This window comes from Mandrillus leucophaeus, unplaced genomic scaffold (genome assembly GCF_000951045.1).
Source record: "Mandrillus leucophaeus isolate KB7577 unplaced genomic scaffold, Mleu.le_1.0 Scaffold702, whole genome shotgun sequence".
Lineage (NCBI taxonomy): Eukaryota > Metazoa > Chordata > Mammalia > Primates > Cercopithecidae > Mandrillus > Mandrillus leucophaeus.
Genome location: NW_012107609.1, coordinates 431,464 through 457,235, shown reverse-complemented (window position 1 = coordinate 457,235; position 25,772 = coordinate 431,464). Strand labels below are relative to the sequence as shown.

The 25,772-nt window shown below is 57.5% G+C and overlaps 2 protein-coding genes across 2 annotated transcripts in view; both read left to right on the top strand.

The window, feature by feature from the left end:
- The window catches only part of SLC6A19 (solute carrier family 6 (neutral amino acid transporter), member 19), a 21,381-nt gene extending 12,183 nt beyond the window's left edge, over positions 1 to 9,198 (top strand). The window contains exons 5-12 of the mRNA XM_011964733.1: positions 56 to 166; positions 551 to 663; positions 2,996 to 3,124; positions 3,226 to 3,382; positions 5,373 to 5,577; positions 6,440 to 6,599; positions 8,457 to 8,619; positions 8,995 to 9,198. Of these exons, the coding sequence (XP_011820123.1) occupies positions 56 to 166; positions 551 to 663; positions 2,996 to 3,124; positions 3,226 to 3,382; positions 5,373 to 5,577; positions 6,440 to 6,599; positions 8,457 to 8,619; positions 8,995 to 9,198 (1,242 nt within the window). The remainder of the gene's footprint in view (positions 1 to 55; positions 167 to 550; positions 664 to 2,995; positions 3,125 to 3,225; positions 3,383 to 5,372; positions 5,578 to 6,439; positions 6,600 to 8,456; positions 8,620 to 8,994) is intronic.
- Positions 9,199 to 12,470: 3,272 nt separating this feature from the next.
- Positions 12,471 to 25,772, top strand: part of SLC6A18 (solute carrier family 6 (neutral amino acid transporter), member 18) — a 21,394-nt gene continuing 8,092 nt past the window's right edge. Inside the window, exons 1-6 of the mRNA XM_011964743.1 lie at positions 12,471 to 12,747; positions 18,903 to 19,043; positions 19,411 to 19,548; positions 21,816 to 21,997; positions 24,203 to 24,313; positions 25,370 to 25,482. Coding sequence (XP_011820133.1) covers positions 12,588 to 12,747; positions 18,903 to 19,043; positions 19,411 to 19,548; positions 21,816 to 21,997; positions 24,203 to 24,313; positions 25,370 to 25,482 — 845 coding nt within the window. The 5' untranslated portion in view covers positions 12,471 to 12,587. The remainder of the gene's footprint in view (positions 12,748 to 18,902; positions 19,044 to 19,410; positions 19,549 to 21,815; positions 21,998 to 24,202; positions 24,314 to 25,369; positions 25,483 to 25,772) is intronic.

Here is a 25,772-nt window from a genome sequence, read left to right as displayed (position 1 = left end):
CCCCCACATGCCCGGCCCCCTCCCTGCCCATCCCACATGCCGTGCCCCCCCGCAGGCCGTGTACATCACCTCCACGCTGCCCTATGTCGTCCTGACCATCTTCCTCATCCGAGGCCTGACGCTGAAGGGCGCTACCAATGGCATCGTCTTCCTCTTCACCCCCAACGTGAGTCCGCAAGGCTGCCCTGGGCCCAGACCCCAGGAGAGGCCTGGCTGCCCTGTGCCCCTGCCAGCCTCAATACCAGCTCTCTCACCCATGGGGACAGGCAGCCTGCTGCCTGACCAGTCCCAGGCCTGAAGAGGTCCACAGGGCCAGCGAGGGCAAGGCCTGTCCCTGGGGCCCGGGGCAGCTCCTGGGGGCGTGGCTTTGCCCCTGTGAGCTGACGGAGCCCCCACAGGGAAGGAACTAGCTGCCACCCCAGGGGGACCGTGGCCTGTCCTGACCACCCTGAGAGCCTTGACCCTCCCCAGCCTCCCTGGGACCACACCCTCCCAGGTCCCCATGGCCCCACCCACACCGCGAGTGGCTGAGGGTCTCCATGTGGTGCAGGTCACGGAGCTGGCCAACCCGGTCACCTGGCTGGACGCGGGTGCACAGGTCTTCTACTCCTTCTCCCTGGCCTTCGGGGGCCTCATCTCCTTCTCCAGCTACAACTCCGTGCAGTGAGTGCGGGCGTGGCGGGCCTCAGTTTCCCTCTCAGTCCTGGGGGAATCTTGCTGGGAGGATAAAAGACAAGGTGGAAAGTGTTCTGTGGCTGTGTGGCTGGGGCCTCCCTGCCCCGATGGGCCCGTTCCCTCCTGCTTAGGGACCATGTGAGCTGAGTCTAGAGTACAGCGTGTGGAGGAGGGGCAGGTCTCCTTTCGAGGACGGCCAGGAACCCGCGGCCTGCAGCTTTCCCCACACCCGTCCCTCCGCAAGCCTGGTGCGGGCCTCTCCTGTGCTCTCCCCAGTTCCCTGCTCCACGCCCACATCGCTTCCAGCCCACCCCTGGGCATCCCAGGTGCCCAGACATGTGGCGCCCCCAACGACCTCCACGTCCCTGACCAAGGTCTGATCCTTCCACTGCCCCTTCCCCACATAGCCACTGCGCATACCCTGGAGTCCCCAGCAGCATCTGGGAGGAGCACAGCTGGTGTCAGTTCATTTCCACTCGCATTTATGAAGCTCCTACTGTATGCCCAACTGGGTGCATCAGGGCCCGCCCTCAGTGACCTGCGGCTCTGCAGGTTGACAAGCAAGCGCAGAAATTGTCCTGTGTGTGGTGACCAGAATTTCAGAGCAGAAGGGGCTGGGGGTGAGGGAGGACTCCTAGGGGTCAGGGTGGCCTTCTAGGCTGGGAAGGTGCGATTGGAGTCAGACACAGGGGACCCTCAATGCAAGGGGGCAGGGCCTGGGCAGGGAGGGTGGGGCCTGGGTGTGAGGGGCGGGGCTGGGCAGGGAGGGCATAGCTGGGGCATGGTTGGGGCTTGGCAGGTGTAGAGCCCAGGCAGGGAGGGCTGGGGTGCAGAGAGAGGTGCACTTGGAGGCACGTGCAGGATGGGGTTGGGGGCAGAGAGGGTGTTGGAGGGACAGGAAGGACCCTGGAGTCATTGTGCGAGCACTGGGTGGAGCGGCTGAGGTGGAACTGAGGGTTTTTTGTGGAGTGGCTGAGGTGGAACTGAGGGTGAATTATTTTTATAACAGCTTTATTCAGAAAACTTGTATACCACACAATTCCCCCATTTGGAGTGCCCAGTTCAATGGTCTTAAGTACATTCGCAGAGTTGTGAAGCCAGTCACCACCACTGTCCAGTTCTAGAGCATTCCAATCAGCAAAAGCCCCACATATGTGAGCAGCGGCTCCCCAGTGCCCTGTCCTCCCGCCCTGGGTGAGCACTGATGCGCTGTCTGCCTCTGTGGCTGTGCCTGGTCTGGACATTTCCTGCGAATGGCGTGGCCACATTGCCACAGCCTTATGTCTGATCCTTGCATGGGGCACGACATCCTCAAGGCTCATCCCATCACAGTTGGCGTCAGAGCGCCATTATTGTTTAGGGCTCAGCAATATTTCATGGTGTGCGTGGACTACGGTTTGTGCATCATCCATCTGTGGACATTTTCCACATTTTGGCTATCGTGAGTGATGCTGCTATGAGCCTGTGTATGCATTTTTGTGGATGCACACTTTCATTCTCCTGGGTGTGCACCTAGGAGTGTAGTTGCCGTGTCATATGGGCCTCTGTGTGCAGTCCTTGGAGGAGCTGTCAGGCTGTTTTCCACAGTGGCTGCTCCACTCACATTCCCACCAGTGTGTAGGAAGCTCCAGTTTCCCTATATCTTCACCAACACTTGTTATCATCTGACTTTTGTTTCTGGCCATCCCAGCAGAGATGTGGTGAGGTCTCACTGCAGTTTGATTGGCATTTCCCTGAGGCTAACACATTCGGCTTTTGATGGAAGCATCTGGAAGGATGGTGTCAGCATCAGCCAAAACAGGAAGGGTGGAGTGAACTGGCTGGGTTGGGTCAGAGAAGTTGGGACTTGAGTTCAGCACACACTGAGCACAGGGTGCCTTTAGGAAATGGTGAGGTCTCAGCGGCCGAGCAACTGGACAGGACGCCTAGGGTGGGGGCTGGGGAGGGCGGGTGTGATGTCTTTGGCCTGGTGCTGTCCCTAGAGGCCTGATGGAAGTTACCGCAGGCATGAGACGGGGAGGGAAGAGACCTGAGCTCTATAACCAGAGTGGTTTGGGGAGTCAGGAGCAGTCAGAGCCCCGGGCAGCCCCTAAGCTGAGACCAGGTCAGCAGGGGACCAGGCGCTGCCCTGGGGCCACCTCTGCATCCCCTGAGCCTGCTCAGAGTGGAGCAGGGGCTCCGGCTGCCTTCCTGTGTCACTCAGTGGCTCAGCCTCCCGCTCCTGGGGCTGGCGCTCTGGGCGGAACGTGGGTGCTGCCCTGTGCTGTGTCCTGACCCGGGGCCTCATCGCCAGCCGCCATGACACTGGTCTTGTCTGCAGCAACAACTGCGAGAGGGACTCGGTGATCGTGTCCATCATCAATGGCTTCACCTCAGTGTACGCGGCCATTGTGGTCTACTCCATCATCGGGTTCCGCGCCACACAGCGCTATGACGACTGCTTCAGCACGTGAGTGGCCGTCCCACCATCCAGGTGCCTTGGCTGCGCCTCCAGGAAGCCTCCCGGCCTCCCTGGCCCCAGCTGGCCATCAGCCTCCATCTGACCCACAGGAACATCCTGACCCTCATCAACGCGTTCGACCTGCCTGAAGGTAACGTGACCCAGGAGAACTTTGCAGAGATGCAACGGCAGTGCAACGCCTCCAACCCCGCAGCCTACGCACAGCTGGCATTCCAGACCTGCAACATCAACTCCTTCCTCTCGGAGGTAGGCCCGTTCCGGAGCTCGAGGCAGGGAGGGGACACCCCTTGCTGGCACCTCAGAGTCCGGCCACCCCTGGGCCCCTGGCCTGTGGAGGACACAGATGCTGAGCTTCTGCCGGGAGGCCCAGCTCCCATTGTCTGTTCTGCCTGGTGTCCAGGGCTCTTCCGTCTGGGGTGCTGGTGTCTGCCAGGCCACGAGATTTCACTTCTGAGGCTCCTGTTACACTCAGAGGCAGAGGCTCAGAGGCAGGAGCCGGGGAACACCATGGGCTGCCCCTGCGTTCTTTCCCATCAAACACACAAAACACTCCCTGGGACCATCTGTAATGTAACAACTTCTATCAACACTGAAAGAGTTTGTGTAGCTGTTTTCGAACTTGTGAGGCCACCAGGACAGGTTTTATTTTGGACCAGCTGGCACATCTCAGTCACGCCGATACTGAGGATACTCTATGTGATGAGCGCGTTTGAATACTCTTTCCATAGTTAATGAAGTTTAGATGCTGCTACAATTAAAGGTCGACATTTGCTGATTTTAATTACGCAGTTTTCTTTTGGGGAACCACCCCATATTTTGCGGGCATCAGGCACTTCAGGACCCAGCGCTGCTACTCCAGTGGCCGCGGGGAGAAAGCTGGGCGGAGCGAGTCATTTCCGTGCCAGCTGGAGCCAGGCAGAGGGCTCCACGGCCTCTCCCAACCCTGTTCCACCAACTGCCGGAGGCCTCCAAGTGCAGGATGTGCAGGCAGGAGGGACCCAGCAGGGCCGTCCTGGTCTAAATGTCTTTTTTAAAAGCAACTTTAACGAGGTATAATTATGCACCATGAAATTCACTCATTGGCAGTGCCTTGCACAGCCATGTGCAGCACCCCGTCCATGCCCGCAAGGTTTCCGTTTGCTGTCGCTCCCCACTCCCGGCAGCCCCAGGCACCCCCTCTGCTGCTCTGCCCACCTGCCTTTTCTAGAAACGCCACAGAAAGAAACCCCATGGTGTGCGATCTTCTGGCAGGGCTGCCCTCGGCAGTGCCATTCTGAGAAGCACCAGAGTTGCTACAGGTCGGCGCCCCCATCCTGGCACCTCCTCCCACCTCCTCCTACCTCCCACCCTGCACTGAAGAGCAGCGTGCCTTGTATGCACGTGCTGCCGCCTGCTTCTGACAATTTCCTTTAAACCCTTCAGAGCCCTCCACAAGCCATGTCCTGCTGTGTAAGGGGTTACTCTTGTCCCTGGAGCTCACATAGATGTGTTAAGCGGCCATGAAGGACCCTGTCTTCGGGTGGGTCCTTGAGTTCTCCCACCTCCAATCCCTGAGCCAGTACCCTGCAGGGAGCCCCACTGAGCTGGGCAGGTCCCTCAGCCTCATGAGTGGAGGTTTTCCTCCCGAGATGCCACAGCCAGGACCGCTGATCACCAGGACCGTGATGGGCCGGGGCCTGGTTCTCGGTGATGGTCTGGGACCAGACACAGGAGCAGAAGGTCAACCATGGGGCCTCAGGGTGGCCGCACCTTGGTGGTTCTTATCCAAGAGCCTGTCTGTGGGCACAGCCTGCTCTAACTCGGCCGTCGGCCACTTGACTTCCGAGCACGTCCAGGGCATGCGTTTATTAACAGGCGACTCACGTAACACCTCGTGTACACGGCTCAGCCGCACTGGATCAGGGCTGTGTGGGCTGTGAGGTCTCAGAAGGTCCATGTGTTGGGAGATCCCGTCCGTGGGCGGAACGGGGCTCTGAGTGCCGCTTGGTGATGCCGTCTGTGGGCGGAACGGGGCTCTGAGTGCCGCTTGGTGATGGGATCCACTTGCTGGTTGTGATGCATAGTTTAGCTTTTGAAAATACACTTTGGGCCTGAAAGATAAGATCTAGCTATTTCATGACAACTCAGACCTGCCCGCCCCGTGCTGCGTGGCTTGGCGATGCACAAAACCTCGGGCAGGGAGGAGAGGGAGTCCATGGGGGGCAGAGGCCCTGGTGACTGTGTGTCATCCATGCAGGGTGTGGAGGGCACAGGCCTGGCCTTCATCGTCTTCACCGAGGCCATCACCAAGATGCCGGTGTCCCCACTGTGGTCCGTGCTCTTCTTCATTATGCTCTTCTGCCTGGGGCTGTCATCTATGTTTGGGAACATGGAGGGCATCATGGTGCCCCTGCAGGACCTCAGAGTCTTCCCCCCGAAGTGGCCCAAGGAGGTGCTCACAGGTGCGTGTGCAATCGGGTGGGGTCCCCATGGCAATGGTGCCACCTGTGGGGTGGCAGCCCCTGGGGGTGTGAACAACTCTGTCCCCTGGCCGTGTGTGCAGCCCCTGGGTGTGTGGGCAGCTCTGTTCCCCGGCCGTGTGTGCAGACCCCGGGTGTGTGGGCAGCTCTGTCCCCCAGCCGTGTGTGCAGACCCCGGGTGTGTGGGCAGCTCTGTCCCCCAGCCGTGTGTGCAGACCCCGGGTGTGTGGGCAGCTCTGTTTCCCAGCCGTGTGTGCAGACCCTGGGTGTGTGGGCAGCTCTGTTCCCCTGCTGTGTGTGCAGCCCCTGGGTGTGTGGGCAGCTCTGTTCCCCGCTGTGTGGGCAGCTCTGTTCCCCGGCCGTGTGTGCAGACCCCGGGTGTGTGGGCAGCTCTGTTCCCCGGCCGTGTGTGCAGCCCCCGGCCATGTGTGCAGACCCCGGGTGTGTGGGCAGCTCTGTCATCTGGCCATGTGTGCAGCCCCTGGGTGTGTGGGCAGCTCTGTTCCCCGGCCGTGTGTGCAGCCCCCGGCTGTGTGTGCAGACCCCGGGTGTGTGGGCAGCTCTGTCCCCCGGCCGTGTGTGCAGCCCCCGGGTGTGTGGGCAGCTCTGTTTCCCAGCCGTGTGTGCAGACCCTGGGTGTGTGGGCAGCTCTGTTCCCCTGCCGTGTGTGCAGCCCCTGGGTGTGTGGGCAGCTCTGTTCCCCTGCTGTGTGTGCAGCCCCTGGGTGTGTGGGCAGCTCTGTCCCCCAGCCGTGTGTGCAGACCCTGGGTGTGTGGGCAGTTCTGTTCCCCGGCCGTGTGTGCAGCCCTGGGGGTGTCAGCATCTCTGTCCACCCGGCCTGCAGGCCTCATCTGCCTGGGAACATTCCTCATTGGCTTCATCTTCACACTGAACTCCGGCCAGTACTGGCTCTCCCTGCTGGACAGCTATGCCGGCTCCATTCCCCTGCTCACCATTGCCTTCTGCGAGATGTTCGCTGTGGTCTACATGTACGGTGTGGACAGGTAGGGGCCACAGTGGGGACTGGTGCCTCTAATGCAGAAAAGCCAGGTCATAGGGCATTCCTGTGAGGAGGACCCGGGCTGTGTTCAGGGTACAGAGGGAGAGTCTATGACCTGGGGCCTCGGCTGGCCACAGAGGCTGGTGTACACATCTCCTGGCGGCAGCAGAGGGCATCAGCAGGGCCCTGGCCTGCCGATAATGGGAGCTCCGTGTTGCTGGGAGCCAGGAAGCCCGGTGGAGCCCAGACCTTGGCAGTGCCCATGCAGAGAGCCAGAGCTGCATGCTCAAGGCCGCTGCAGGGCCCATGGCAGAGATGCTCCTTGTGTGTGCTGGGGGGTGGGGACTGCCTTATGTCCCTGGCGCTCCAGGCCCTTCTAGGGACACACAGGCTCCAGCAGTGTGGTAGAGCCTCAGATAGGGACTCTTGGTCGGAGCCACCACAACTTTAGAAATACTCGGACAAGGCCAGGCACGGTGGCTCACGCCTATCATCCCAGCATTTTGGGAGGCCAAGGTGGGCAAATCACTTGAGGTCAGCAGTTTGAGACCAGCCTGGCCAACACGGTGAAACCCCATCTCTACCAATAATACAAAAATTAGCCAGGCATGGTGATGCTTGCCTGTAATCCCAGCTACTCGGGAGGCTGAGGCAGGAGAATGGCTTGAACCCAGGAGGTGTATGTTGAGGGGAGATCACACCACTGCACTCCAGCCTGGGTGACCAAGTGAGGCTCCATCTCAAAAAAAATAAATAAATAAATAAAAGGAAAAGGAGAAGGAGAAGAAGAAGGAGAAGGAGGAGGAGGAGGAGGAGAAGAAGAAGAACAAGAGGAAGAAGAAGAAGAGGAAGAAGAAGGAAGAGGAGAAGGAGGAGGAGGAGGAGAAAGAAGAGGAATAAAGAAGAGGAAGAAGAAGAGGAAGAAGAAGAAGAAGGAAGAAGAAGAAGAAGGAGGAGGAGGAGAAGAAGAAGTGGAAGAAGAAATAATTGGACAGACTCAGTTAACATTGATCAGGCACAGCCCTGCAGGCTCCTGGCTCGGGAAACCTGTCCTGCGTCCCTGGCAGTGGGGTTTGCAGGACACAAGGACAGTAAGCTCTTCAGCACTGGATGAGTGAGGACAGAGCTCGCACCAGCCTGGGGGAGCCATGGAGAAGGCTGAGGGACACGGCACGCTGGCCATGCTATTCTAACATCACACAGATATTGTCAAAGTATGTTTAGGCCTGACGTGTGGGTTAGCTGCAGGCTGGTGCTGCCAGGTGTGAGGTGCATGCATAACTGTCTAAATGTGGGACATGTGGGACCAGCTACTCCTCACATGCTTCTGCAGGGACCAAGGGTACTCACCTGCACACTGCAGGCCTGGGACTAGCTTCGGTGTAACCTCCCGCCTGCTCCATCCTGATTTCTGCAGACAATAAACTCCTTTGTGCAGAAGAGGGTTCAGCAGAGGACGGGAATTGAGCCGTAGGGTGGGGAAGGTGTGGGGTTTTCCAACTTCAGGGTGCTGCTAAGGAAGGAGAGGCTGCGGGTGTCTGGCGGCGCTCCCTCCTCCAACCCCCCATTCTGCACCGGTGACCACCTCAGGCGTGGGTGTGGGCGGGGCACCTCTGACCATGGGCTTGCCGTCAAGCACTGGCTGGTGATGTCATAGGGCAGAGACAGCTGCTGGCCGTGCCCACAGACGGCTCTGCTTGAGGAGGTACCCATGGGCAGGAGTGAGGGATGGGGCCCTGGCGAGGGGAGACTGGGCACCTCGCAGCACGATGCCGTCTGTTCAGGTAGCAGAACGCACAGAAGCTTGGCGAGTTGAAGCCCAGCTGGTAGCAGCAGCGACAGCTGTCTCTGGCCTTGGCAGGTTCAATAAGGACATCGAGTTCATGATTGGCCACAAGCCCAACATCTTCTGGCAAGTCACGTGGCGTGTGATCAGCCCCCTACTCATGCTGACCATCTTCCTCTTCTACTTTGTGGTCAAAGTCAGTGAGGAACTGACCTACAGCATCTGGGATCCTGGCTACGTAAGTGCCCAGGCAGTCGCCTGGGGTGGGGAGAGGAACAGGAAAGGGGAAAGGAGGACACACATCCACACACATGGCACATGCACACACAACATACATGGGCACACACGCTCACACTCAGGTGCAGTCCAGCCACCACCCCACACAACTTGCTGGTTCCCCCCTCCCTGACACCAGCATGTCATGCCATCCCAGGAGGGAGGTGGGTGGGCTGGGAGTTGGGAGGCAGGGGAAAGAGAAAGCTGGAGGAGCCCCAGGCCACCCTGCCCATCCCACAGGACAGGAGGTAAGAGTCATGGGGCGAGGGACCTTTGCCCCAAAGTGAACCCCGCTGGCTCCCGAGGTGCCTACTCACCCATGGGACTCTCTCCCCAGGAGGAATTTCCCAAATCCCAGAAGATCTCCTACCCAAACTGGGTGTATGCAGTGGTGGTGATTGTGACCGGAGTGCCCTGCCTCACCATCCCCAGCTATGCCATCTACAAGCTCATCAGGAACTGCTGCCAGAAGCCAGGGGACCGTCAGGGGCTGGTGAGCACACTGTCCACAGCCTCCGTGAACGGGGACCTGAAGTACTGAGAAGGCCGAGTCCACGGCGTGCCACACACTGGTGTCAGGGAAGGAGGAAACGGCAAGACCTCTGGGGTGCACCTGCATGTGTGTGAGCGTGAATGTATGCTCATGTGTGTGTATTTGTATTTTATACACATGTGCCATGTGTGCAGATATGTGTCGTGTGTGCATCTACATGTATGGGCACCATGTGAGCGTACACATGTGTGCATGCATATACATGTGTGCAACAGTGTGTTGTACACGCGTGTGCCATGTGTGTAGGTGTGTGTCATGTGTGCACGTACATGTATGGTCATGGTGTGAATGTGCACATGTGTGTATTCATATACATGTGTGCACGTGTGTACCTGCATATTTACTGCCATATGTGTGCGTGCATGTATATATGGACGTGCATGCCTGTGTTGTGTGTGGTGTGCATATATGTGAACACATGTGTATACATGCATGCACATGTGCTCGTATAATGGGTGACCACATGCATGCATGTATGTATACCTGTAAGTGTATATACATGCATGCAGTTGTGTGTATGTGTGTTCTGCGTGTGTGTGCATGCATGTACATGTGCACAGGTGTATATGTGCATGTATGCCTGTGTGACGTGTGTATATGTGAGCATGTGTACATGGGTGTGTGTCTGTGTATATGTGTGTGTTGTGTGTAAGTGTGTGACGTGTGCTCCTGTGTGTGCATATGCAGGCATGTGTGTATCTGTGCATGCCTGTGTGTGTGTATGTACACATACAGACACGTGTGGATATGTGTGCATACACGTCGATGGGACACATGCCTGCCACTCAGGGCCCAGCCGTCCTCTGTGTCCGTCCTTGCCACAGACACGGGGTGCGTGTGCAGAGGCCCGGGGAGCAGACCACTGGGGACGTGCTGCACCCTGCACATGCCCAGGGGAAGCGGAAGCTGCAGCCGGGGTGGGGGGCAGCACCTCTGTGCTTCCTCTCCGTGAGTGGCAGGAGACGAAAGCACAGGTTACTGTCTGGGCTCCTGGGAGCGACTTTTGCTGCCCACCTCCACCCATCCCCTTCCCCTTGGTGTTGACCTTTGACCCAGGGGTTCCCAGGGCCCTGTAGCCCTCGACCGGGAGCAGCCTCTCAGAAGCCAGAGCGGGCAGTTGCTGGCGATTCTGAGAAAACTTGGCTGCATCGTCCGGAGCTGTGCCTCCAGTCGGTCTCTGCCAAGTCTCTGCGTCCTGGCCGTTTCCTGGCTTAATGAATGCCAGCCATTTAATCATTGCTCCTGCCACCACAAATAGATGAGCAGTTAAATAAAACTCAGCTTGGCATAATTCAAGGCAAATACCACTCTGTGCATTTTCTTCAGAGGACACGAGCTGTGTGAATTTTTAGCCAGACTTTGGAAAAGATGGGTTACAGGGTAACTCGACCCTGGCACCATCCTTGGGCACTCTATGTGTCCAGGGCACCTTCAAGGACCATGCAGCCCCCAGAAGCCTCCAGTCCCTGCGCCACTCAGTGAAGCCCAGCCTGGCACCTGATCTGCCTCTATCACGGGATGGGCCTCTGTTGGGGTTTGACGTTTCATCTCAGCCACAGGCAATTGGCACTTGGGACATCTGCTTCAACGGACAGGTCACCTCTGCTTTCCATGGAAGAATCTGGATGCTTACATTAAACTGATGTTCTGAGAATTCCTATGGGCAGGCCTGAAAGCCTGGTGTGTCCTGGTGTGATGTTCCACTCACAGAAACCTGGTCACACTCGTCCCTTCCAGCACCCCGTCCAGCGGTGACCGCACACACTGACAGCACCCCGTCCAGCCAGTGGCGACCGCACACACTGAGTCCTCCTACCAGCCTCTTCCACCCCTGCTGACTGTCACTGGGCCCTGGGATGGGCAAGACTCCACAGCAGCAGAGGTGGGAGGGGAAACATCACGGCCTCTGCCCCCAGCTGTGATGCCACTGAGGGGCTCGCCTGCTGATGACTTCAACAGGGTCTCACCTCATCTTTTCCTGCTCTTAGGCCCTCAGTCAAGAAAATTCCCATCAGTGCCCCATTAATATGCTGCCCTGTGGCACCTGCCTAGGAGGCCCAGCCAGGCGTGCACAGGTGTGCATTGGTGTGACCTGGCGTCCATTGGTGTACCTTGGTGTGCCTGCCATAGGACCCTGAGTGGGAGCTCCCATCTCTTCTGCATCTCCTGATTCATGCGTTGTTTCGTAGATTTCAATGTCTCTGTAAATGTGGTAGAAATGCAGGTTTTGTGGGCATAAAGTATACGTTTCTAAATAAATCCCTTTTATTTAATATTCTCACCCTAAAAGTTACTGTTGTCCAGACGTGAGGGATGAGTGAGCCAGTGACCTCAGAGGGGATGGTGGGGACGGCAGGTCCAGCTCCTGCCTCCTGGGGGTCTGGCTTTGGAGGCTTGCTCTGAGGAGGCCATGGCTCAGGCCCGTGGCTTCGCGGCGGAGGCCAACCAGCTCTTCTCATCTTCTCTCCTCACACTTCCTCTCACTCAAATAAGAACCTTCCAGAAATGTGTCCACCTGGTCCCCTGCCCTGGGACTCATGGATCTGGAGTTGTGGCCACACGGTTGAAGGGCGCAGTGTCTGGTGGAACTGGGAAATTGCGTGCCTGGGAGCCCTTGGCCTGTCCCTGGCAGGAGCATCTGCAGGGAGGAGCTCCAGAGTCCAGGGAGCACTGTGGGGAGCTCCTTAGAGCTGAACTCACCCAGTGTCAACTCATCAACCCTCCCCCCACGGGCGGGGGTGCCCCGAGCACAGGGGAGGACTGACCCCTCAGCCCCCTGCCCCCATGCACAGTGGGTACCTGTCACCCCGTCCTGCCCAGTGGCCCGAGGGCAGCAGTGGGTGTGAGGGCAGCCCCCGGCCTCCCAAGAGCGGCCGAGAGGATCCCTGCGTGAATCCGGGCTTTGGGTGCGTGCAATCTGATCTGAGCTGTTTCTGACAGTGACGGAGTGAAAATCTACAAGTATCTCAAGATCAAAAGGTTAAATAAAACATAAGAAGAAATTTAAAACAATTAAAATATGCCTCAGTCTTGGGAGTCCTGGTGTCCACAATAAAAATCATGAGGCTGTCCTTGCAAACGGTCCTCATGGTGCTGGGGGTGGTGCCAGGCCTGGCATTTGCCTGGAACACAGAGCATGAGAGAAGGAGCAGAGGACGTGGGTGCCAGGGAAGGAGCCCAGCGTCGGAGCCAGGGCCTGGGCCCAAGTTACCCATTAACGACGCTCCACTGGTTTTCCTTTAAAGAAATGAAAAAAGAAAACTGCAGGGGGGCTGCTTGTGGCTTCCAAACGCCGGCAGACGCTGGAGACGGCTCTCTGGTGCTGGGTGTGGAGTGAGGCACCACCCTTGCCCTGCAGCCTGGGGCATTCAGTGGCCATGGCTCATGCCCCAGAACCAGACCCGGCCGCCAGCGACCTCGGGGAGGAGAGGCCCAAGTGGGACAACAAGGCCCAGTACTTCCTGAGCTGCATCGGGTTTGCTGTGGGGCTGGGGAACATTTGGCGGTTCCCATACCTGTGCCAGACCTATGGAGGAGGTAAGCACCAGCCTGCGTCCTGGGGCAGACCCCTAAGCAGGGGAGGCCATCTCCACCCTGACCCGCCAGGCGCCTGCCACGCATTCCCAGTGCTTGGGCAGAGTCGCTCCTCCTGGAAACCAGGGTGCACCACTGCCCACGGCAGAGTCAGTCCCCTCAGGGTCCACTGTGGTCTTCCGGGACCTCAGGGCAGCTTCCTGCCAGGCAGGTTGAGTGGGCCCCCCACCCGACACACACTCCAAGCAGTGAGCACTCCTATATTTGAATGTCGTCGGTTCTGTTAAGAACACACATCCGCTCTGGGTTTCCTCGCCACAGCCTTGGTGTGTCCAGACAGGTGCTCAGGTGTTCTTCCCCGAGGTTCTTTGCGGGAAGTTGGGGGCCCACCCCTCGCCTCCCTGGCTTTGGTTCTCTGGGAGAGCCCTGCAGGGAGTACCGGGATGTTCAGAACTGTCTGGGTGACTTTACCGACCCTTGGACTCACCACCCCCAGAAGTGCGTTTTTGACTGAAATGGGCTCCCGCATGCCCCGAGCCTCCCCTCACCCTGTGCCTGCTTCTCTTCATGCAGGGGTCACACTTTGCTCTCCATGTGGGGACACAGGAGGTAGGGACAGGCATGAACCACCCCTCTCAGGGAGCCAACGTACAACATCACCCATGGACACCAGAGTTGCCCCCAGGCGCCACGGGCAGGGGCTTCCCAGGCCGCAGAGTCCTCCTCAGGCCAGGCCGGGCTGCTTGATCAGCCTGTTCCCGGGGCCTCAGCTCTTTCCCTGAGAGCCCTGCACAATTATCCCTTGTTATACGGTTACTCCTTTAAAGGGTTTTTCCTCCTGGTTAAGAAAAGATTCTCAACCTTCAGAAGATGCTGGAAATGCGGACAAACAGAAAACAGAAAGAAACACCCGTCACTGCTGCCCTCGGGGCATTGGGGTCTCAGGGGCTGGAGAGTGCGTGTTGGGCCTTGGATCTTCTCATCACGAAAGAGTCCCCTTGAAGGCATTTCTGAAAGCACCAAAGCCCTGAAGTAGAGGGCAGAGGCGTCCCTGGCTCCCGGGGCCCTCACTGCCTGGGCTGCGGCTCAGTCCGCTAAGAGTCACCGGAGCTTGCAAGGTTGTGCGGGCAGCAGGCTTCACGCAGAGCTGGAAATGCCGGCCAGCGATTTACCCGCCGACACCTTGTTCGCCAGCGCCTTGCCCGCCGATGCCTTGCCCGCCGACGCCTTGCCCACCGAAACCCAGTTACCATTGCTAAGCACCTGCAGTGTGTCAAAGTGTCTGCCACTAGCCTCCCTTAAACTCAGCTGCCCCACACTGGGGCAAAGCTGGGGAGGCCCCCACCTGGGGTGCTGCTGAGGAGGGAGAACAGCCCTGCCTGCCAGCTGCGTGGGGACTTCAGGGCTGCTCCACTCACGAACGACTGTACCATCAACTTCCCGATGCAAGCCACCGGGTCGCACGTCATGGAACATCCAAGTTTATTTAACTTGCACGTTTCCTAAGGGCTGTGCGGTCAGCATTCTCAGCCTGTGTGTGAACATGCCCTTCACTTTGTCTCACTGTGGGATCACTCATGGATGATTTTGAAAATAAGATATAATTAAGAAGCAGGTACTCTGCAGCTTTTAAAATTTGCATGTACTCATGACTACCAAAGGCGAATATTATTTGCTCTTCCATTCATAAGTATTTAACTACATAAATGTTCTCTTCAAAGCTAAGACTTGTAAAGCAACATTGTAACAGAATGTAGCAAAACATTGCGGTAAAGATTTACAGTGATTTTATCACATCTATGACACTTCATGGCACCTGCTTTATTACATATTCAGCGCCTTTAAATCAAAGGAGCATAGACCCGTAAATGCCAAGCGATGGGCTCAGGCCAGCTGCCCGGGACACTCAAACGCTTGTTGTGGTTTAAGGCTTTAGCCCAGGAAGCTTTGATGACTAAGCTGGTGGTTCTGGGCTGGCTGTGTCCACACAAGTGAGTTCACTCATCAAGCACGGCCTCCTCCCCACTACCTCCGTGTTCAATCAGCTTCTGTATCCGGTAGGTGCTGTTGAGATCTGTGGATTCTTGCACCAAAAACGACACTGTATTAATTACTACGGCTTTTTCGTAAGTCTCGATGCCTAGTAGTAGAGCAAGGCCTTCTTTTTTACTCTTTGAAATTTTGCCAGCTGCTACTTTTCCTCTGAGCTTTACACCAGGTTTTCAATCTCCAGAAGAGATTCTTCGGCACTGCCTCAGCCCTGCGCTGCTTTCCACACTGCCTGGGGGCAGTTTCCACCTTGACAGTTTCACCCCAAGGCAGGGCCCAGGCAGCGGGGCTGGCACAGGAGCACCGTCCACACCCTCCCGGCTCCTGGCTCGGTCTCCTTTCTGCCTTCCTGTGGGTCTCTCCACCATGACCCTGGGCGTGTCTCTGGTCCATTCTCAGGATTCCCTGTCCTTTGCCGCTGCTCTGAGCAGAGCCTGCTTCTCCTCTGCATTTGCTCAGTGGCTGGACTGCGGCCTCTGCCTCTCGCAGCCTCGGTGCGGTGGGGTGCACGTTTCTCCCGATCCTGCGTGGACGACTGGAACAGCAGCCACCTGTTCACAGCCACCTTTCCCATCTTCAGCAGACACCACTGCGTCCTCCATGCTCATGCACGACTGTGCTAAACGTCACGTAATTGTTAAAACTAGGAGCTGCAGCCTGGGCAACATGGCGAAACCCCGTCTCCATAAAAAATACAAAAATTAGCCAGGCGTGCTGGCATCTACTTGTAGCCCTGGCTACCCAGGAGGCTGAGATGGGAGGATGGCTTGAGCTTGGGAGGTCGAGGCTGCAGGGAGCCATGCCTGTGCCGCTGTACTGCAGCCTGGGTGACGGAGCAAGATGCTATCTCAAAACAAACACCCAAAAAGGAGTCGTGTAGACACTTACCACGGGGAATCAACCCTTCTCCTTTCTTCAAATTCGGAAAGAAAGCATGGACTGACTGTCTCTTCCTGCACGTTCAACGTAAAGGCTGCCCGGTGAGAGCTGGGCCCACACAGGCCCGGGAAAGCGCCCACCATGCTGGGCTTGGGTTGGCCAACGGAGCCACCACCCCCAACCACAACACTCTGGTTGGTTTTTTATTTACATTCATGCCCACACGGCAGTCTAAATACGGCTTTAAATGCATCTGGTGTGCCACAGAGTCGATGCTCCTGTTTTGTAAAGATCCTAGCTGTGGCCTCAATCTAATATTCACAGAAAACCCTCTCATCTCTTCTCCCCTAAACACAGCAGATTCAACTTCCCCGAATCAGTCACAGAGAGAAGCTCACTTCTCCCCAAATCTTTCCCTTCGACGATCTCATGAGGGTGGTCTCTGCCAAACTGACCTCAGCCTGGTCACCTGAGGCCCCAGCCCAGGCTTGATGGCCCTCCCCACAGAGCAGGCCCCCCCCACAGAGCAGGTCACCCAGGGCACCTGCCGGCCTGGAGTCTGCAGTGCTCCCTGGACAGTGGATCCCACATATGGAACCGGGAGCCCCTGAGCACTGTGACGCAATGCCTACACCACCCACGTCTGTCCTCCACCCTGCCACTATGTGCCTGTGGCCGTGAAGCCCCTCCTCCGGGATGGGTGGCTGGTCACACACTGGCTGCGAGACCTCAGGTGCAGGCTGGAGGTCGGGGAGAGGAGAGGGGCTCCACGGTGCAGGTTGGAGGTGGGGGGTAGTGATGTTTTCACAGTGCAGGCTGAAGAGGAGAAAGGTAAGAGGGGCTCTCATGGTTCAGGCTGGAGATGGGGGAGGAAGAGGGGCTCTCACAGTGCAGGCTGGAGGTGGGGGAAGAGGGACTGGCTTGGGTGCGTCCCTCATTCACACGGGAACCTGGCCTAAGAAAAGCAGGTGTGGGGACTCCCTGCCATGAGCTCCCTGGGGTGCCTGGGTTTTGTTCCCCTTTGCTCCAGGCCCTGGCCACAGCTGTCCCCACTCTCCCAGGAGGCATCTCCGGGTGTCAGGTGCCTCCACCTGAGGCTGAGTCCGTAGACCTCAGCTTCCCCTCTTCAATGCTTGTCTTTCTGCCCCTGTGTAAATGACATGGACAAGAGCCGTCCCGCCCCCACATGCTGGCCCTGGAGTCCTGTGCAGAAACCAACGGGGGTGAAGACTCCCCTCCTGCTCTCGGGCTTCCCTGTTCCCGCGGCAATCACAGAACTTTCTCATGGTGACACAAACCCAGAGCAAGGTTGTGTTGATGACCTGGAAACGAGCTTGTAGAAGCTGGACCCCGCCTGGCAAAGTGGAGCTGACAGGAGATGCCAGGCGTGGAGGAGCACGGCATGGAGGAGCGTGGCATGGAGGAGCATGGCGTGGAGGAGCATGGCGTGGAGGAGCAGGGTGGGGAGGAGCACGGAGCGCGGCGGGGAGGAGCAGGGCGGGGAGGAGCGCGGTGGGGAGGAGCAGGGCGTGGAGGAGCACGGCGGGGAGGAGCACGGCGGGGAGGAGCAGGGCAGGGAGGAGCACAGCGGGGAGGAGCACGGCGGGGAGGAGCAGGGTGTGAAGGAGCGCAGCGGGGAGGAGCCCGGGGTGGAGGAGAGCGGCAGAGAGGAGCGTGGCGGGGAGGAGGGGATGAGCACAGAGGGGAGGAGCGTGGTGGGGAGGAGCGCGGCAGGGAGAAGCAGGTCGGGGAAGAGCACCGGCAGCCGGCGCCCATGTAGGTCAGAGTCTTAGGGCAGAAGGCCTGAGGTCAGTGCCACCCTGGAGCCTGTCCCAGCACCTGTGCATACGCAGTTGGGGAGGAGTCAACAGCCCTGGGCATGGAAGTGGAGCTGCACAGAGATCCAAACTCGTGCACAGAAGGTGATTCGCTTTGGGAACAGTGCAGCTGCCAACCTGGTGAGGCCACCAGGAGGACCGAGACGCAGCATGCAGACACAGGGGCCTCCTCAGCAGCGTAGGGACGCCCACAGAACCAGGAGCCCGGGAGAACCAGCATCCTCCCAGCAGGTCTTGTAGGCAACAGCTGCACTTAGAGGTCATATTGCAGGACTCGATCATGCCCAGCTCTTTCGCTGGGGCCAGGAGGGTCTGTGGACTCCACGGGAAGCCAGCCCTGCTCAAATCCTCAGCACCAGGCCCTGGCACCTTGTCTGCCCCTTCCACTGCGGGTGCCCCAGGCAGAAGGCACAGCCACTGGTCTCTACTGGGTGCTTCTACTGACTCCAGGAAGTAGAGCCGGCCTGTTCCCCCTGCCCTGGGGCCCGTGGGGCCTTCATCCTGCTGTGCCTGTGGGCGACCCCCTCGTGGTGCTGGATGGAGATACAGAGGCCTGAGGTGCCAGAAACTGGGGGGACAGGTCCAGCCCCGATGCAGCTCTCAGGGCCTTGGTTGGAGACAGCACTCTTCTGCGGCATCCCCATGAGTAAAGATGGTTCCAGTTCCCAGGAGAGCCGGCCAGCCGCCCCGGGATCCCCGCAGGAACAGAGCAGCCCTCGGGCCGCCCTGGGGTCCCTGTGGGAACAGAGCAGCTCGCGCCATCTGCGGCATGAAGCTCCAACAAGAGCAGCGTGAAGCCCGGGAGCCAACAGGCGGCCTCACACAAAAGCAGCCAGACCTCCTCCGGTGACGGGGGTGTTTAAAAAACATGCTCAGTCAGCACTTTATTTCTGCAAACTCATGAATTTTCTGAAAATCACGTTAATGAAAGGAGCTGTTTTCCCATGGGGAGGCTGATGGCAGAGGTTTTGAGTGTGATTCTGCCAGGCCCCTGCGTGCCTCCTTCCCACAGAGACTGAGTCCCCACTGCCAGCCACAGCAGCCCCCAGGAAAATGCGGGTGCCTCTAATAATGCTGGTCCCTCAGTAAATGCAACACAGTGGTCACACTTAGACCCCAAGTCCTCGTCCCGGGCCGGCTGCCTCCTTTTGGGCCCCCTGCTCCCCTCCAGGGCCCTACCCTCTTGATCAGTGGTCTCAGCAACTGAGCCGAAATCAGAGACAGGGTTTGCAACCCGACAGTGCCCCAAGGGTGTCTCCGCCACCCAAGTGGTGCCCCCAACATTCAGGTTCCGTCTGTCCCTTGAAGACCACAGGTGGCTCCCCCTGGCCTATGCCACAGTCCCTCCCTGCCCTCCAGCCTGGGCAGATACTGAGCACCCCCCCCTCACAGGGGCCTTCCTCATCCCCTACGTCATCGCACTGGTCTTCGAGGGGATCCCCATCTTCCACGTCGAGCTCGCCATTGGCCAGCGGCTGCGGAAGGGCAGCGTCGGCGTGTGGACGGCCGTCTCCCCGTACCTCAGTGGAGTAGGTAGGCCGCCGTCCTCCCGTGTCCTGACTGCGGCTGCCTGGGACGGGGCGGTGGGGTGGGGGCGGGTCCGTGCCTGTGGTACGCAAGTGGCCAGGCGAAGCTGGCGGGCGGGGTGGCAGGGAGCCCTTGGGTGTGTGTGAGAAGCAGCGGTGACTCGGGGAGAATCAGAAATGGAGACGGTGTGTGCCGGGACATCCTGGAAGGACCTGGAAGCTGGCGTTGCCATTCACGTGTGAGGTGTGAGGGAGGCCTGGCTTTCAGTCGTGCCCCTCAGCATGTGTTATGTTTTGTGTTTTATTCTCACTGTTTCTGGGCAGAGGGAGCTGGGAGGAGCCCCGGGGCCGCCTCACATGGTCCCTGTCTGCAGGGCTGGGCTGTGTCACTCTGTCCTTGCTGATCAGCCTGTACTACAACGCCATCGTGGCGTGGGTGCTGTGGTACCTCCTCAACTCCTTCCAGCACCCGCTGCCCTGGAGCTCCTGCCCACCGGACCTCAACAGAACAGGTGAGCTGGGCACCGTCTGCTGTGTGGGTCTGGGCACGGCTGAGAGAGGCATGGGCTGCAGCGTGCCCAGCATCAGGGCAGCTGTGGGTGGTGGATGCTCACTGGGGAGGGCTGGGGAACCAGTCGCTCTGTGTGCACACACACACGCCTTGGTCTCCCCAGGAGCACACGTGCAGCCCAGTTCTCATGACCTCCACGCTGCCTTCTGCTTTCCTCCCAGGCCTGGACCACCGAGGTCCCCTCATAGCCGTGTGCATGGCATGGTCATGCAATGGCACTGCTGTTGTTAAATTTAAGACTTTAGGCTGGGCGCAGTGGCTCATGCCTGTTGACCCAGCACTTTGGGAGGCCGAGGTGGGCAGATCACTTGAGGTCAGGAGTTCAAGACCAGCCTGACCGATATGGTGAAAGCCCATCTCTACTCAAAATACAAAAATTAGCCAGGCATGGTGGCGGGCACCTGTAATCCCAGCTAGTCAGGAAGCTGAGACAGAACTGCTTGAACCTGGGAAATGGAGGTTGCAGATAGCCAAGATCACTCCACTGCACTCCAGACCGGGTGACAGAATGAGACTCTGCCTCAGAAAAGAAAAAAAAAAACCAGACTTCGGGTCCAGACTTCAGCCAGGAGCTCCCTCTGGGGAGATCCTCGAGACATGAATGACAGTTATAGTTTCTTTTTTTTTTTTTTCTTTTCTGGGACAGGATCTCCCTCTATCGCCCAGGCTGGAGTGCAGTGGTGTGATCACAGCTCACTGCAATCTCCAACTCCTGGCTCAAGTGATTCTCCTACCTCCACTTCCCCAGTAGCTAGGACCACAAGCAAGTGCCTCCATACCCAGCTGATTTTATTTATGTTTTGTAGAGACGGGGTCTCAATATGTTGCCCAGGATGGTCTTGAACCCTTGGGCTCAAGTGATCCTCCTGCTTCAGCCTCCCCAAGTGCTAGGATGACAGGCGTGAGTCACTGCACTCAATTGACAGTTGTATCTTTCAATGACTTGCTCAGAAGCAACTCTGACTTTCTTTCCTTCCTCCCTCTTGCTGACTAAAACTCACGCTGGGCTGGTACTGGATGAGACCAGCCTCGGGGACCAACACTGAGTCTGCACCTGGATGCCCTGGGCCAGAGCTGGGCACTCTGGGGAGGCCAAGAGCCCCGACGGTGACATCAGCCTCCTGGCGCCTCTCTGAGGGTGGGTGGTCCTGCCAGGGTTCCTCCCAGCCACACTCCGGAAGTGGCCTCAGGACAGGCTCTCTGCAGCCCGAGTTCCAGGATGATGGTTTGTGGGTTCCAAATTCCTTCTACCTTGTCCAAGGGTTTCCTTTTGGGGTCACTTAGGCCAGCTCTTCGATTTTCAGGCAGGCCTGGAAGGGTTAAGTTCTCTCTCAATGCACACGGCAGGGCCCTATAATTGCCCTTCCCACATCTGCCCCACGCTCCACTGAAGGAAAGTTTCCCCAGAAAAGGGCCCGGAGGGGTCAGCTCTGCCCACGCCCTTCTCTCAGTCAAGTGTGGGGCAGGCAGTGCCCACTCAGAGCTGAGCTGTGACAGTGCTCGGGTCAATGACTGGCAGGGCCTTAGAAGGGGACTTGGGGCCAAAGGACAGTGTGAAGGGAGGAGCCTCGTGACATGGGCAGTGGCCTGGTTGGGATACCGGTAATCCTCAGACTTTTCCATGAGTGCCCCCCAACATTTCCCCAGTCAAGTGTCCCAGGAATGGGCTGCAGTGGGTCCTGAGAGATGTCGTGGGAGCTTGCTGCTGTCAGACACTGCCTCTGGCTCCCTGCATCGGCTTGTGGCCCTGTCAAGGAGGAAGTGGGAGTCACAGGACAATCTGCCTGCCTGGCCACAGCCTCACTTTCTCCCCAGGCACCAGTCAGCCACACACTTGACACACGCAGCCACTGTCCGTCCAGTGCTTCTGTGCCATCCTTGGGGGTCTGGGACTGTGGGTGGCAGGAGAAAGTGAGGGGACCAGCTTTACACCGTGACAGTGATGTCCAAGGGGCTGCAGGCTACCCTGGCTCAGCAGGGCTCATAAACCTTCTCAAAGTGGAGCTTCCCTTTGAGGTTCACTCAGCCTGTTCATTTTCATAGCCACGTCTGTTTCTCCATCTCAGCCCTGGGCCCAGAAAGAAGTGAAAGGGCACCTCAGCCCAAAAGGGCCGTGTTGAGAGCAGCCCAGGGAAATTGAACTCAAGAGCCACATGGGGAGTGTGCCTATGCCCCATAGCCAGCCTGTGACAGGCTCCCTGGTTGCAGGGTTCGTGGAGGAGTGCCAGGGCAGCAGCGCCGTGAGCTACTTCTGGTATCGGCAGACACTGAACATCGCAGCCGACATCAATGACAGTGGCTCCATCCAGTGGTGGCTGCTTCTCTGCTTGGCAGCCTCCTGGGCAGTCGTGTACATGTGTATCATCAGAGGCATTGAGACTACAGGGAAGGTGAGAGCTGGCAGGGCCTGACCCCCTCTCTTGCTTCCTCCAGCCCCGAGGACCCCTCCCCATCAACCTGTGTTTGCTTTGTGTCTACAAGCTCTTATGGGGGCATAAACATTTAGGATTGCAATGTCTTCTTAGGGTATTGATCCCGTTATCGCTGTGAAGCAGCCTTTTTTATCCTGGTGATATTCTTGGCTCTGAAATTGACTTTGTTTTAAAACAGCCACTCCAGATTTCTTTGGGCTATGTTAACAGAGTGTATTTTTTTCATCCTTTTTCTTTTAACCCTTTTGTGTCTTTATGTTGAAAGTGTTTTTCTTGTAGACAGCATACAATTGGATCTGGCTTTTTTAACCAATGTGAAAATCTCTGCCTTTTATTTGGGGTGTTTAGAGCATTTACATTTAATGTGATTATTGATATGGTTGGGTTTAGCTCTATCCTCAGATGTGTTTCCATTTGCCCCATCTGTTTTTTTTTATTCTTGTTCCTCTCTTTCTCTATGTATTTTTCAGGATCCCGCTGTATCTCCTTGGTTGGTTTAGCTTTAACTCTTTCTTGTTATCCTAGTAACTGCTTTAGAGGTTACAGTCTACGTCTCTAACCTGTCATGGTCAATCACTAAGTGATCTTGGGATATTCTATGGTCATTTAAGAATGTCATTGCATTTTATCCCATTTTTCCCTCCCAGGCTTTGCACTATTGTTGTCATACATTTTACTTATAACATGTTATAAACAGCAAATGCATTATTGTCAGTTTTGTTTTAAACAAGTGATTATCTTTCAAAGAGGCTTAAATAATGAGAAAAACTGTATGGATGTTCACCCATCTGGTTTCCATTGGGTGCAGCAGAAAGGACCAGTAGAACCTGAGCCTCCTGCTTGCCTGGGCCCCTCAAGCCAGAAGAGTCCTCATCCTGTATTCTCTGGTGTGTGCTATCATCTCTAGTCTGGTATCACACATGTGTGGATTCTTTTCAAATGACGGCACTCAGTCCAAGCACCCTGGACCGTGCCTCCTGACCCACGAGCCTCAGACCCAGGACCCCAGTGCCCCATGCCCTGGGCAGTGTCTCAGTGTACTGAGGTTGTCATTCCTCTTATGTGGAGGGTGGGGGTCTTCATGCTTGAGAGGACTGGAATTACTAAATTAGACAAAGCAGACAGCCAGAAATTCCAAATAATCCTATTATAAAGGTCCTTAAAAATGCATCCCAAGCTGGGCACAGTGGCTCACACCTGTAATTCCAGCACTTTGGGAGGCTAAGGTAGGCGGATCACATGAGGTCAGGAGTTCAAGACCAGCCTCGCCAACATGGTGACACCCCATGTCTACTAAAAATAAAAATAATTAGCCAGCCGTGGTGTTGGGAGCCTGTAATCCCAGCTACTTTGGAGGCTGAGGCAGAAGAATCGCCTGAACCCAGATAGCAGAGGTTGCAGTGAGCCGACACTGGGCCACTGCACTCCAGCCTGGGCAAGAGAGCGAGACTCTGTCTCAAAAAAAAAAAAAAATGCACCCCAGATAATTCTGCAGTCAGTCTGTGTTGGGGGAGCTGAGAAGGGGAGTGAGAGAGGAGTGTCCACTTGTAGATGCTTTTCCATGTGGACACCTCATGTGCAGACCCTTGTCCACAGCTGATGGGAGCTGGGAAATAGCTCTATGTGGGCAGAAGGGTCACAGGGTAGGTGCAGCCAGGCGAGGGCATCAGGGTGGGAGGAAGAGGACTCCAGCCGCACAGTAGGGCTGAGAGCTTGAGAGTGAACAGGAGGGAGGCTGGAGAGGGGACCAAAGCAGGGAAAGGACACAGTCGGAAACGAGGGTGACCAGGAGAGAGGCAAGTGGCAGCAGGAGGCTTGGGAGAGGGAGGCCAGGGAGGGGCCACGGCTCAGACCCCTCTTCAGGGCCCAGCCCCTATGCTCAAAGGAGGCCTGACTCTCCAGATGGCCAGTGCTCGATCGGGCACAAACGTGTAAACAAATGTGCATGTGACTGTTTCTGGTGAGCCCCAAACCCTCCAAGCTTAGCCTGAGCCTGCACCCCACAATCCCCCAAGGTGCCCCCCAATCCATCCTGGTCGATCCCATGCCAGAAGCGGCTACTCTGACCACCAGGGAGGTGTCTGGAGCCTGCCTGCTTCTCTAAGGCTTGTGGACGGACCAGAGGCCATTTCAAGTCTCACCAACTCCACCTTTTGTTTCAAGGTGATTTACTTCACAGCCTTGTTCCCTTACCTGGTCCTGACCATCTTTGTCATCAGAGGGCTGACCCTGCCGGGGGCCACAAAAGGACTAATCTACTTGTTCACTCCCAAAGTAAGTGGGTCTTGGATCAAAGTTCAGGGCTTCCAGCACACACATTTCAGGGCGGTGGCCAGCAGCTCCCTTCCTTACCTGGAGGCGTGAGAGGCCAGGAGCCACACATCCAGCAGCTGTGCTGTCTGGTGGTCAGGGGTGAGGTTGGCCCAGGATGGCGCGGGGGGAGGGGGGCCTTAGGAAAGAGGTCAGGTTTGGAATGAGCCTGGGGCCTCAGAAAAGAGGTCAGGTTTGGAGTGATCCTGGGGCTTTGGGAAAGAGGTCAGGTTTGGAGTGAGCCTGGAGGAGGACTTCGATCTGGGGCAGGTGGACTTTGGCACCTGTGGGACACCAAGTGGACATGAATGTGAGGGGCCAGGGGAGGAGGGACAGGGTTCAGGGAGAGGCTGACTGGGGACCGGATGTACCTGCTCTGGGCCTGACACCACCAAGGGCCTTGTCCAGCTGCACACACCCCACTGGGAGCCACAGGAGCTAGTGCCTGCTCAAGGAGCCTGCATGGCTTCTAGAGCATTCTGTACTATCCAAGATCGCGGCACTGCCTGCCCATTGTCCTGAGGCAGCTTCCGGGGGTTGGTGTGGGAATGGGCACCTGGGTATGGGCATGGCTGCCTGGAGTCCTAGCAGAAGACAGAGGACACCTTCCCAGGTCCCGCAGAAACAGGAAAGCCAGGCTCCGTGCATGGGATCCTTGCCCTCGGGACTTCAAATCGCCCAGAACTGCCAGGTTAGAGAGGGCACAGTAAACATGCCCACGCAGGAGCTGCTCAAACCCATCTCCAGCCCCGAAAACCCTGCCAGCTACACTCTCAAGCGGGCCTGACAGCCACCGGCTCATTCGGCCACGTCCCGGACAGGGGCCTGGCATCTGCCATGTCCAGAGCTGCCACTCCACACCTGCACACCTGCGTGGTCCTACCCTGTTCCTGGCATCTGTACAGGTCCCACTTGCTCATGAGTGTCCCCAAAGCCGCCTTGGGAATGTTCTGGAACAGTCAGGGCCACCGGCTGGTGTGGTTTGCCTGCTGAGTGAGACGCTCTCCCTACTCTTTCCAGATGCACATTCTCCAGAGCCCCCAGGTGTGGCTGGACGCAGCCACCCAGATATTCTTCTCTCTGTCCCTGGCCTTTGGAGGACACATCGCTTTCGCAAGTTACAACTCGCCCAGGTAGGCAGTCAGGCTCAGGTGTCTAGCCCGAGAAGCTTTGGGGAGATGCCCCGAGCACTTCCTGATCTCAGGATCACACTGTGGATCCCAGGGTGGCCTTGTGTGAACCTGAGATAAGAACCTCATGCCACGGCCTGGGCCCTCGCGGCAGCTCCCAGCACGTCCGGAGCCGGCTGCAGGAAGACGGCCTGGATAATCACACCCAGGAACCAGGGTGTAACTGGGCATGACACCAATCAAAATGCACATGACACATGGGGCCGTAAAAGCCTCGACGGTCACCTGAAATA